A 13117-nucleotide genomic window follows, 5' to 3' on the forward strand; every position below is an offset into this window, starting at 1 on the left:
GAGAAAACTGAGGAAGAGTTAAGTGACTTGCCCAGGGTCACCTAGCTAGTGTCTGAGGCCAGATTTGAACTCAGGAAGATCAATCTTCTTGACTTGAGACCTGGTACTCTATCTACTGCTTCACGTAGCTGCCCCACAAATATATTTAGGTTTTTTAAGCAAACAAAAAACTCATTTGACCTTTCTACCTTATTCATCAGTTTTATAGCTCTTCTTCCTTATGCTAGCAGGCTTTATTAAATATTTAGTCAATTAAATGATTAATTGATTTCTCTGCTGAACATCTGGAAAAAATACTTAACCATCAAAATTCTGTATAGTCTGGATTCTGCTCAACCACTCTACTGAAGGTCATCAACGATCTTCTAATCACCAAATCCAAAGGTTTATCTTCTTTGTCCTTCTTCAGTATTTGGCACTGTTGACCAACCCATCCACTGGATTCTTCTTCCTTTACTTAAGAGATAACATATCTCATTGAATTTTTTCCAATTAGCATGGGAGCAATAGGGATTAGCCACAAATCTCTGGTACCTTGGGGTGAGGTAGGCACTTCCTCCATAGTGACAGCTATAGACTACTGGTCCAGTCTCTGCAATTAATTCAACTGCCCCTAGCAACTACTCCCAGGATCTCTTCTCCAAACCCTTTTTTCTCCAGGCTAGTTAGTTTTGTCCCTATGTCCCTTTCTTTCCTATGCCTCCAATGTTCTTTCTCTTATACTTTATGAATTCCTATTCATCATCATCACATACTATCAAAAGTCACACACTAAAACTTAACTGCCAAATTTTTTTCAGAGAAAGAAATATAAAATATTCAATAAAAATTCAAATCAAATATTCAAAATATAAAATATTCAAAATATTCAATTCTTACGCTTTTCAAGTTAAGAATGGATAACATGAAACTTTAATCAATAATTATAATTGATAATTAAAAATATACTTGTCAGTACCATTAGAGAGGAATTATGGGAAGGAATTTTTTATGCAAGTCAAAGATTTGACCCAAGTCTTGGAATTCAATTGTCTATTTCCTTCAAATACTTGTGGTTCCTAGTAGTTCCCCTTTTTTTTTCAGTTCAGGAAATGGTTCATACTGTTTGAAGGTGAAAATAGAAACTGGCAGTAACATAGACTGGTGTTTCCCAAGAAGAGATTTGTATGGTTGTGATACATATAAGGAGTACTGGCAGTTTATTTCTTCATTTTTCAGGAGAGTAATAGCTAGGTACTCGATGATTAATGGATAAGATCTTTCTTCCATAATATTCCCTCCTACCCCCATCACATTTTTCAGCTGCACAAAATTATGGGGACAATTTTGTTGCACCAGTTAAAAGTCTGTGTCAAAAAATTCATACTGAGAGAATCTTCTCTAATGCCTTTCTACTTTGGTTCACACAAATCCCTATGCCAGGACTGCCCATCCTTTCCCAATTTGCCTATTGAATTTCTATCTATCCTTTGAAGCCCAAGTCCAATTCCACTTCCTCTATCATCCTTTCCTTGATCCACCAGTTTTTAATGATCCTCCTCTTCATAGTATATTGTTTTGTAACTTTCCAATAGACTTATCACATGATAGTGTGTTATATTGTCTCCTACTAGACTATAATTTCCATGAAGGCAGGGATTTTTTATCTAACATTTATAACTCTCACAGTTCCTGCCATAGTGCTCTATACATAGTAGTCATTTAATAAATATTATTTTATAACATTGTATCATATAGACTTGCTGTTCCCACAATGGAATTGTTCCTGCAACTTTAATCCTAATGGAAAATCTTATTAGACTATAATTGCCATGAGGACAGGTACTGTTATATGTTATAACCTGCTTGGAATTTAGGAAAATGCCTTGTACATAGCAGACAAAAAATAATTTTATGAATGAATGTATTACTGAATAACGATAGCCTTGAAATATTTCATCCCCCTTTAAAGGGTTTCATTGCCAGAATGTTTGTCAGGTAAATATAAAAAAGCTTAGGATCTTCCTAGTTAAAATCTCTTTCTCTCTGTCTTTGTCTGTCTGTCTCTCCTCTTTCTCTCTCCCCCCTCCTTCTTTCCCTCTCTCTCTTCCTCCTTCTTGCCCCCCTTTCCTTCTCCTTCCCCCTCTCTACTTCTTCCTCTTCCTCTTCTCTTCTTTCCTACTCCTCTCCCCCACCCTCTTTCCCCTGTATTACACTATTCAATGGGAGGCAGTGTGGAGTAGTGAAATGGGATAACTTGAGGTAAAGCCCTATCTCTGACAGTGCTGGCTGGGTGACTCTGGACAAGTCAATCTCTTAATGCTTTTGGCAACCAAGACTGTAAGTTGCAGAGCTGGTAAAAAGGTGAAGACCTGAATTGAGAGAGGGAGTATCCTCACTTCCCTACACCAGTGAAATCACAGATCTGGTCCTCCAAATAAAAATACTATCTGATATACAGAGTGTCTCCAAAGTCTTAATGCAGTTTCAAGCTATCAAAGATTAAAAGTGCATTAAGACTTTTGGGACAACTTGTATTATGCAATAACAGAGGATACCTAGTTTTGTGATTGTAAAATATAGTGGAAAGAGTGTTGGACCACGATTCCAGAGATACGAGTTTTATTCCTTCCTCTGACACTGCCCACCTTGGCAAAACATAGGGAGAGAAGACACTGTAACCTCTCATGGCCTCAGTTTCCCCATTTCTAAAATAGGCACAATAACATTGGCATTTTCTACTCAGAAGGTGGAAGGATTTTGTAAGTGAAATGCTTTTTATAGAAGTATGGACTGTCATTATTTTTGATGAAAGCCATCAGTGACAAGCAAATGAGGTCTCTGATTCTTAACCATGTGTTCAACAAGCATTTATCAGTTACTTCCTACTTTCACAGCACTCTAAATCATACAAGTGTGACTACAAAAGGAGGCAGAACTCTTGTTTCTTTGAGGACAATGTAGTTTGATGATAAAGACAAGCCAAGAATAATAGAAAAAAATTGGTAAACAATTAAAGGGCAACCTGTGAGTGAGTGTATGCTAGAGTGCAGACTATATGGATGATGGTGAGAGATATGTGGCATAAAGGAATGAACAGTAGGTGGGGAGAGGGGTTGTAGGGTGTCATTACCTCCCACCAGTATATGAATTACAACACTTTTCCCTGTATTATTGAAGAGAAGATATGCTGGGCTGTAGAATTCAAATATGCTTCTTATCTCCAAGGCCTGTCACTACATCCTGGATGGAAATTCAATTGATTAATTGATTTACTTCTCCACAAATCCATGTTGGCTATTCCTTAGTAATTTGCATTATTCTTGATGTCACTGATCAATTGATGATCATTTTGTCCTATTTCTTCCTTCATCTGTCAATATACTACCCCATCTTTTAAATTCACCTGAAATTCTGTCTTCTCTTTGAAGCACACTGCCTTGGTCCTTTGGTTAGTAAAGAATTTCCCATTCGGGTATCCTATAGCACTTTGTAGTTTACACTTACCATGTAATAGCACATATTCTTATCTGAATTTGTCTTATCCCCCTACTAGACTAAGAAATTTATTGCTAGATGTTTGTTGAGTGACTGATGACTGACTGACTATGGGGACGGTAACCATGTTACATCTAAACTTCATACTTGATGCTATATACAAAGCACCTAGCATGGTATTTTATACACAGGAAGTACTTAATAAATATTTGTCAAATAAATAAATGAATGAAGAAATAAGATTCTGGGTGATGTTTGTTATGAGATATAGAGAAATATGGGCCATGGGTAAGTGGTAGGGAGAATATTTGCATGTGCATAGCATATGCACACTCACACAATGCTGGAAAAGTTAACTGTTGAATATTTTAGCCAGAAAGAAGAAAATTTGTCATTTCAAGAGGTTGATATGTTTGTTTATAATCAGATTTACACTCAAACATTATGTCTGTTTGATTTCAAAATGCTATGACAATCTACGATACTATCCCAACATTGTAGGTACCTTCTATTTCCATGTCCAGACTTTACATTTTAATGAACTTGTTGTACCTCAACCATGTTATACTTATTTTTTTCCAACATAAGAGATAAGCATGTTTATTCATCTTTTTTTTAATCCAAGTGTTTCTTCAGAAGAGGCTTAGGAAATTATACCTAATTCAATTACACTCCTAACTATTGTTGCCCTCTGTTAATTTTTAAGAGGTCTCATAAGGATTATGAAATTCTTTCAAAAACAAATTAAAAAGAAAACATTTTCTCTGATTTCTTTACAGATTCTGGACAATCAGGAAGTCCAAGCCACAATGATCCTGCCAAGAATCCTCCAGGTAAATATGTGTTCTAGGACATTTGCAATCTGACATTGTTGGAGAACAAAGGTACCACTGTATAGATAAACACTCCATAATTGGTCAGCAGCCTACTTTGTACTGGCAAGCAGGTATGATCAGGACAAGATGTGATTCTGTGAGACCCTTGGCAGTGACAAATACCTCCCTGGTCATATCATTAATTGACCGTGAATTTTTTTTTTTAACCATTGTTAAATTTTGTTCATTTTTTTTGCTGTTTCTTTTCAAATTAGTGCACATGCCTAGCATGTATAGAGTTAGGTATTTGAAATTATTATGGTTTCACAAAATAAGAGAACATTTTGCTCTTATAAAGTTTTCAAACGGTTTGTTTTCTCCTTTCACTCCTGCTTGTTGATCGACATTCATGACTTTAAAAAATCCTTGGTTAGGTTTTGTTTGAAAGATTTTTGTTAAAGAGAGTTCGTTTCTCTACTGTTTTCACTGGACTCTAAATATCAGAAAAGAATGAAAACTGAATTTTGCCTTTAATTTAAGCAGAACTCGTCAGAAATTATTTCACCTCTGAAAATTAACTCGATATCTTGTTGGTTTTCTTAGTTCTCTTTTTCTAATAGTTTTGAAGTAGAATAGTGTTTTGCTTTTGTAGTCACATACATTGTTGTTTTTTATCAGTAGAGAAAATCCAAGCAAAGAAGAGCCCCGAATTAGTTGCTTCTGGTAAAATAGTGTTCTGGAAAAATGAGTTTTCTTTCCCTGAAGAGAAAAAGCAAAAAAGTTACCTGTTTGTCTTAAATTCATTGAAGTACAACCCCAAAGTTTGAATTCCATTAACTAGGGCATTTTATGTATAATTATCTGGTGGTTAATTTGTTTTATATTTCTTGTGATAATATAGCTGCATTCTACCGTAAAATTAGATTCATATTATTGGGGTATGTGTCTTTTAAGTTTTTAATATGCTGTTAAAATTGTTCACCAGCCCCTCCAAATTGAACTATAATTTGACTCAATAGCCTTTGTAAGGTGTGTATGACAGGTAGAATAAGTAACAAAATAAGACAACAAAATTACAATTATGGGTCTCTTCCTGAGAATAACTTTCTGTTGTGATTGGTTCTTTTTAATTTCAAAGTAGTAAGTTTTCTCTAAGATGCATATGCTATTTAGGTCTTCCTGTATATAAAAACCTTCTGTCTGACAAATATTTTGGAGCATTTCAAGAAATAGGGCTAATTAGAAGAACATTGCATTAAAGAACATTTATCTTAAATGCTTATTCTAGGTTCCTTCCCATAAAATGTTCTGAAGTTTCCAAGAAAAAAATAAGCAAAAAAATAAACAAAAGATATGCACTTTAGCTACTAAGTAAATTTGCTTGTAAAGATCATTCTCCCCTTCAACCTTTCTCCCTTCTCTCCTTCCCTCCCATGGAGAATCACTTAAACTATCCATTTGTATACAGAACAAAGAGCTTCAAATACAATACTTTTTGAAGGAAATATTCTGGTTAAAGTTGAAATTTCATTAGTCCCACGTCATTTTCAATCTTTCTTAAGTTTATAAAAAATTCTTTTTCGCTGACTCCCATTTTCTCTGTCTGGTGTCAGGCCAAGAGTGAATTGTTTCAGGACACTTTAGAAAAGCCTCCTCACTCATTTTACACAGAATGAAAAAGCCTTTCTCTATTGGAGAAAGAGTTGATAAGTACTGTAAGCCAGCCTAAACAAAGGGCATGTTCTTTACATTTGGATGACAGCTTGGTTTGAAATTAATAAAGCTGTTATTGTTTGAAATGCAATTCTGAACATGCCGAGGAGAGAATTACACTAAAAAAATTCTATTTGCTTGATCTGAATCAAAACTTTGTACATATCTTTGCAGCCTCAGAAGTAGATATTTCATTTTTTTTCAAGAAGCTTTGATTACTTTTTTTTTTCCTATACTAGGTACATTTTCCCAAGTCGGCATTTGCCAAAGCATACTTTAACATGGCATTGGGAAAATTGCTGTTTTTTTTTTTCAAAATGTGGGCAAGCAGATTAGTAAATTTCTTTTTCTTTTTGACTTTTCTTTTTTCCTTAAAATAAAAAGTTAAATGCCTAGTTATTACATTTTTTGTGTCACTGACTCAAGTTGAAATTGATATAAAATAGGGCATCTGACCAATCCAATCTCCTGTTTCATCATATCTACTATATTTAGCACATGTATTTTACATATTCAAATAGAGCTGTGATTTTATCAATTTGGAAACTCCCTCTAGAGATGCAGGCAGATTGGAAGCAATATATCCCATGCTTCTTGTCCATCCAGGGGTCCAATGAAAGGCATGAAAGTCTTTCTCACTCTCTCCTAACTTTGTAAGATTATTACCAGGAGAGTACTCTGGCTGTCCATCTGTGATCTCTCACCCTTGCCGAATGGCCAGCTTATCTTCTTTTACCATAATAACCCTTTTACCATAATAACCCTTGATGACATCTTCAGAGCTCTTCAGTGGTTATGCATTGCAACTTCTTCCCACCTACCATGAACCTGCCTCCTCATTGCCTCTTGAATGATATTCCTTTTTAATTCTTTTGGTAGCTATTGTATTCTACATCTCACAGCCAAACAACATCACTGGTAAAACATTAATATGAAAAAGATAGGCCTTTCCTTTCATGGAGAGCATAGAGTCATTAAAGGAATTCTGAAGGCAATCCAATCCAGTCTTCAATTTACCATACTGAGATTACTTCACTCTCAAAGAATTAGGACATAGTAAAGTGAAATTAAGACTAGAATAATGATTCACAGTTACATAACATGTTAAGATTTACAGAACACTTTGCTCACAACAACCCATGAGAGAAGTAATTAATACAAATATTATTACTGATGTTCTAGATGTTAGGAAACTGAGGTCCAGAGAGGGAACTCTTTAAACTATACCACAGTGATCCACTAGCACTACACTCATCATAATTTAGTATTTCTTTTCTAATACAGAAAGCAATGTAGTATTAATAAATAATTTAGGGTCATCATTATTAAAGATACATGAAGAACCTCTTATTTTTTTCAGCTCAGGGGAGCGAGCTCCCCATGGGGGAATGCCTCTCCTTTCCTCTCTACCTTTTTTTTACATTTTATTTTAATTCTGGGGAGTTTTTTGAGGTACACAGCAGTAAAGTGACTTTCCCAGTGTCACTCAGCTAGTAAGAGTCAGAAGTAGGATTTGAACCCGGGTGTTTCTAACTCTAAGTTCAGCATTTTATCCCTTATGTCCCCATCATGAATCATCATTGCTTTGTTTTTGCAGAATACTTATTTTATGCTGGATAAGGAACCATATCCAAAGAATAATCATTGAATAGTTTGATGTCAGTGTGGAAGAAGGTATCTACTAGAGTTCTCCAAAAATCTGTGTTTGTCCCTGTGCCAAATCACATTTTTAGCAACTTGAATATGGGAATAAATGGCACAATGATCAAATTTCTAGATGCCATAGAGGTAGGAGAAACAGTTGACCTGTTGGATGACAGAATCAGGGTCCAAAAAAGATCTTGGCATGTAAGGATGGTGGTCTGAATAGAATGAGATGACATATAATAGGAATAAATATATAGTATTTTGCTCAAGTTAAAAGGGAAAAAATAATTTTACAAGTATAAAATGGAGGAGGTATTGCTAAATTACAGTTTATTTGAAGGAAAAATCTGGGGATTTTAATCAGAAAAAGAACTCTGTGTGTGTGTGTGTGTGTGTGTGTGAGAGAGAGAGAGAGAGAGAGAGAGAGAGAGAGGGAGAGAGAGAGAGAGAGGGAGAGAGAGAGAGAGAGAGAGAGAGAGAGAGAGAGAGAGAGTGAACAGTGTGCTGCTGGGGCCCAAAAAAGCCATTCCAAACTTGGGTTTTTAGGCAAGGAATAGCATACAGAATGAGAGAGGGGAGAGACCCCACTGTACATTGAGATCACAGTTTTGGAGATGACAATAGGCTGGAGAAATGCCCAAAACATAGCAACAAGGATAGTGAATGATGGGCATTGAGATCTCCCCAAATAAGGATTAGTTTTAGGAAGTAGGGATGCTCAGGCCTGAACAAAAGAATACTTAGAGTATTCTCAGCTGTCTTCAAGTATTTGAAGGGCTTTTATGAGGAAAAGGGATAAGACTTGCTTGTGCAGCTTGGACCCACAGGGCAGAGCTAGTAGCAGTGGTTGGAAACTGTTGAAAAAACATGATTTAGGCTCAATGTAAGGGGGAAAAAACTTCCTAATGGTTAGGGGATGTTGAATGGCATGTTTTGGGAACCCTTTCTCACTAGAAGTCTTCAGGCAAAGGTCGGATGGCCACTACTTTTAGAGGGATTTGGGGGTGGGGAGTAGGTTGGGTTGGGTTGAAATAGATTGAACTAGGTGGCCTTAGGTCTCTTTTGTCAGTAAACAGATGGATCAATCAGTAAGCATTTATTAAGATCTACTAGGTGTCACACACTGGATTAGAAATAAGACCCGAGTCCAAATCCTGGTTCTTCCACTTATTAACATATATGACCTTGAATAAATTGATTAATCTCTCTGGGCCTCAGTTTACTTAGCTGTAAAATGAGAAAAGTGATTGCTAAGGTGTCTTCCAGTTCCATTTCTATGAAAAAGTCTCTGAGATCTGAGTTTGTGGAGGGAGTTACCATACCAGAAGTTTCTCTTCCAAATCACAAATTCTTGTATTATTCATGTATTATTTGCAGTACCAAAACCAGGTAGTCTGGCTGAAGGGACCCAAAGATATCAAGCAGGATTTGGACCCATGTGCTTATCTGGCAGAGGCCCCCTGGGAAAAGCTTGGGAAGCATTAGGGTCCTAGAAGATCTACTGGAAACACCTTTGGGAGTTGGGGCTGGGAGTTGGGAATAGGGCAGAATTTTCTAACAGGCAATAAAAACCACCAGAGGGATGATTAAAGAAGGTGAGTGATTGAACACCTTAGGCTATTTCCTAGTATGCATATGATTAAAAAGGTTATATGTGCACAGTGGGCCACCTGAGGGTAAAAATAATCTCCCCTCATTCCCTACTTGGCTAACTTAAAGTAGAGTTGTGGGGAAGGACCCAAGGAAGGTATTTATACATATGTATTGAGGTTGAAAGTATAATCATGCCCATTTTACTGATGAGGGAACTGAGGGCTTGAGAGGAGAAATGACTTGCCCTGGACTACGCAGCTAGTTAAGTGCCTGTGTTAGGATTCAAGCCCAGGTCTCCTGACTATAAAGCCCGCACTCTGTTGTCACCCTATGCCAAACTGCCCAAAATGATGATCTCTAAATAACGATATGTTGATTTTTCTAAAAACTCTGGACAAAAGAAATACATGTATTTCCCTGGGCTCTGAGCAAGGGAGCACATGTGATTACATTACCTTGTGATGGCTTGCTCTTTTGTGAATGTGAAATTAACCACTCCTCATCACTGGGGCCACAAAAGGGGCCTCGAAGTGAACAGCCCCTTCTGCTACTGTTCTGCCGTCATTGTCAAAACCCTCCTAATGTAAAGACGTAGGTCTATTTGTACTTAAAATAAAAATACCAATGGCTACATTTAAGGTGTGAGATGGACTTAGTAGTGATTTAAAAACAACAACAGCAACAAACCAAAACCAAAACACCCCAGCATGTCTGACTGGCTGGTTTTCTTGGTATTTCTGCACTCACACACATTCATGCCACCTTTGGGCTATGGTCATGTCAGATTTCACAACCCAACCAGCCACGAAGCCCTGCCCGGTTGGGGGATGGGAAACGTCCAAGGAAAACCAAGGTGATCTCGGAAGTAATGTGAGTCACTCAGAAGGGGTTTTCTTCTGAGTCAGTTCCGAGCTAATGCCTCAGTGTGGTGTTCGCGGACACTGTGGTTTTGGGAAGTATTCTATTTTGGCTAGAAACTTAAAATGCAGACATTGACTGCTAGTGCTTATGAAGGATCCCGTGGCATTTTTTTTTTTTGCAAGGTTTATTAACAAGAGTGTCCTTACCTAGATTCCACATGCTTCTCTCCTTGCTCTATATTTGTCCATGGTGTTTAGGTGACATAGGTACTCTGAGGTTAATGCTCAGTGAATAGTAATTCCTGTATGTAGTCTGTGAAATTCTTAGAATATTGGCCCTTAGTAGCCCACATATGCTTTTTTCCTTTACACTTTCTTTTAGAGTTTTTTGTATATTAATTTAAGGGTAAAAGAACTGTGGTTTAAAAAAAACACATAAGTGTATTTTTCAATATTTTTTATTTCATTAATGTGAAAAAAAAAAGTTACAGATTTAATCTTGCAGGTAGCCTGAACACCCTAGTTTCAGAAGTAGTAATAAGGTTACATGGTATGCACAGAGAGCCATTGTGGGGGTAATGGTTAGGGGACCATCTTCAGAGTTAGGAAACTCTGTATTCTTGTTCTATCTCTCATGTGTTAAAGATATGAGACCATGGGAGAGTCACTTAACCTCTCAATGCCCCAAGGCAGCTCTGAGTTATAAGCTAGAGATAAGCTACTGATTTTCATTATTTGAAGGAGTTTCCACAATGAGGGGTTTCTTATACTTTTAAAAATCACATGTCTTTAATTACTGTCCCCTTTATCAAAGCACTGGATACTGCCTTCAGAGTATTTAACATAACATATTATATCCCATGTTGCAACTCATTCCAAATCTTTCTAGATAGCACCTAAATCACAACTCCACAGTAGGTACAGTGTGACCAAAGAACTGATCAGTCAATTGATAATCAATCCCTCCAAACATAGTTAGTCTAGTCCTCTGGTGATAGACTACAGTTTCTAGGCTTGTGTTTTTAACTTGGTTGGACCTGCTGACATTTGACTTTGATTCTGATATAGCTTTCAGGAACCTGGGCTCACTTCTATACCATAGCAAGGCATCGGAGTAGAACCTTAGTGGAACATCTCAAGAATATGATTGTTAAAGATCTAAGGGAAAAGGAAATTCCCCTGGATGTTGTCATTGTAGCTCTTTTAACAAGAGATTGATAAAGTTCCTGCCTCCTCCTTTTCACTTCCTTATTGATGTATTAGTCGGAATTAAGAGGGTTTTTTTTTTGTTTTGTTTTAATAGGGAAAAATACAGTATTTCATGATACTCAGAAGTAATTTTAAACTTTGGCACTAGACAATATACAACAGACGATAAATAGGGATTCTATTCATAAAAGCATAAATAGAAAGACACTAAAAGACCTGGTTAAAGATTGGCAAGGACCCGACGTCATAGGTAAAGCTTTTAAGTAACTTGAGAAAGAGGCCTGTGCAAGTTAGTGCAGAAACCAAAGGATCTTTTCTTAAACAGATTTTGTTTCAGAAACATTTCACTTCTACACCTCCAAATAAAAAAAATAAAAAAGACAGATCACATTTTGTAATGTTCTTAAGTTAAAACTGAGGAAGGAACTTGAAGAAAAGAAAGGTAGAGAATGAATAAAATGTTTTGTGCACAAATTACTTTTGAAAAGCCAGAAGTGGCATGTAGCCATCAGCTACTTACTTTCATAGGCTACGTTATGGTAAGTCGTTCAGTACCCACCCCTCCAAGGTTGATGTACATAGAGCCTGGCATCATGCCCAGGATCTATAATGGCTGCAGCCTGACAATTGTAGTATTAAGCTTGGAAGAGCTGCTTCTTAGGAATGTCTTCTGTCCAGAACAAAGTAACAAGAGAAGACAATCCCCCACCCCCAAACTTCCACCATTACTCTCCCAGCCAGTCAGTCAATAACATTGAGTGCCCACTGTATATGGAGCTATGAGCTACAGTGTATGGAGATGGATTGAGAAGTCGTGATACAAAAGAAATAGAAACAAGAAGTTTGTAGCTTAGTCTGGGGTATCCAAGTGCCAATAAGTTTGTAATTTTGTTCTGGGATATACAGCATATATTAATAAACAAACAAACCAGTTTAAGGATGGGCATTGTAAATGAATGTTCTTTGCAAAATGAACATGGTACAAATCAAGATTAAGTTGTATTTATTTGAGTTTCATTCCTTTACTGTTTCCAAAAGCATCTAAGGAGCCTTACTGACTTAAAAGGCTGAGTACACTGGGATATCTTAGGACAAAGAAAAACAAAAACCATCTGCAGAAAGCAGAAGTGGGTGTTTTCAAGCACCTGAGTTGGGCAGTTAACAATTTGACAAGGAATTTGACCTTGAAATATTTGGCAATTAGGACAAAAAGAGCAAACAGATTAGATTAGATGTTTTTAGTTTCTGTAAGGAAAAGAGTATACTAAAATCATCCATCAACTGTGGGGTCTACCTCCCCCCCCAACCCCCCTGAACCAAACTCTGACAGGAGTATATAATGTGAATTATTTCATTAAGTATAAAAAATGTGATAGTATCTTCAACTACAGTTTTCTAAATGGCACAAGGAGGTTTGAAAATACCATTTTTGAGAGCGGCTAGGTGGCACAGTGAATAGAGCACTGGCCCTGGAGTCAGGAGGTCCTGATCTCAAATCCAACCTCAGACACTTAACACTTACTAGCTGTGTGACCTTGGGCAAGTCACTTAACATCAATTGCCCTGTCTTCCCCCCTCAAAAGAAAAAGGAAATACCATTTTAAAAAATGGATTCTTTATAAAGGCTCTGGACATATCATTGAATTATAACTGAGAAACAGCAAAATAAAATCTAAACAGTGCACACAGTGTAAGTATGAGATTTGAGAACATTTACAAAGCAATCTACCAAAAAGTAAACAAAAATATGAAGAAATCTTCCTTTGTCTACTGATATATGCTGTTTGTTTCTTAGTCTTAAGA

The 13117-nt window shown here is 36.8% G+C and overlaps 1 protein-coding gene across 12 annotated transcripts in view; it reads left to right on the top strand.

Annotated features, from left to right (window-relative positions):
* NFIB (nuclear factor I B) overlaps positions 1-13117 on the top strand; it is a 284256-nt gene that overhangs the window by 164011 nt on the left and 107128 nt on the right. For all 12 annotated transcript variants that reach the window (XM_069090701.1, XM_069090703.1, XM_069090712.1 and 9 more), the window contains exon 3: positions 4257-4310. In XM_069090701.1, coding sequence (XP_068946802.1) covers positions 4257-4310 — 54 coding nt within the window. The remainder of the gene's footprint in view (positions 1-4256; positions 4311-13117) is intronic.

The sequence above is a fragment of the Petaurus breviceps genome, unplaced genomic scaffold, assembly GCF_028583685.1.
Source record: "Petaurus breviceps papuanus isolate PSGF00001 unplaced genomic scaffold, PetGlider_PUasm1.0 187, whole genome shotgun sequence".
NCBI classification, from domain to species: Eukaryota; Metazoa; Chordata; class Mammalia; order Diprotodontia; family Petauridae; genus Petaurus; species Petaurus breviceps.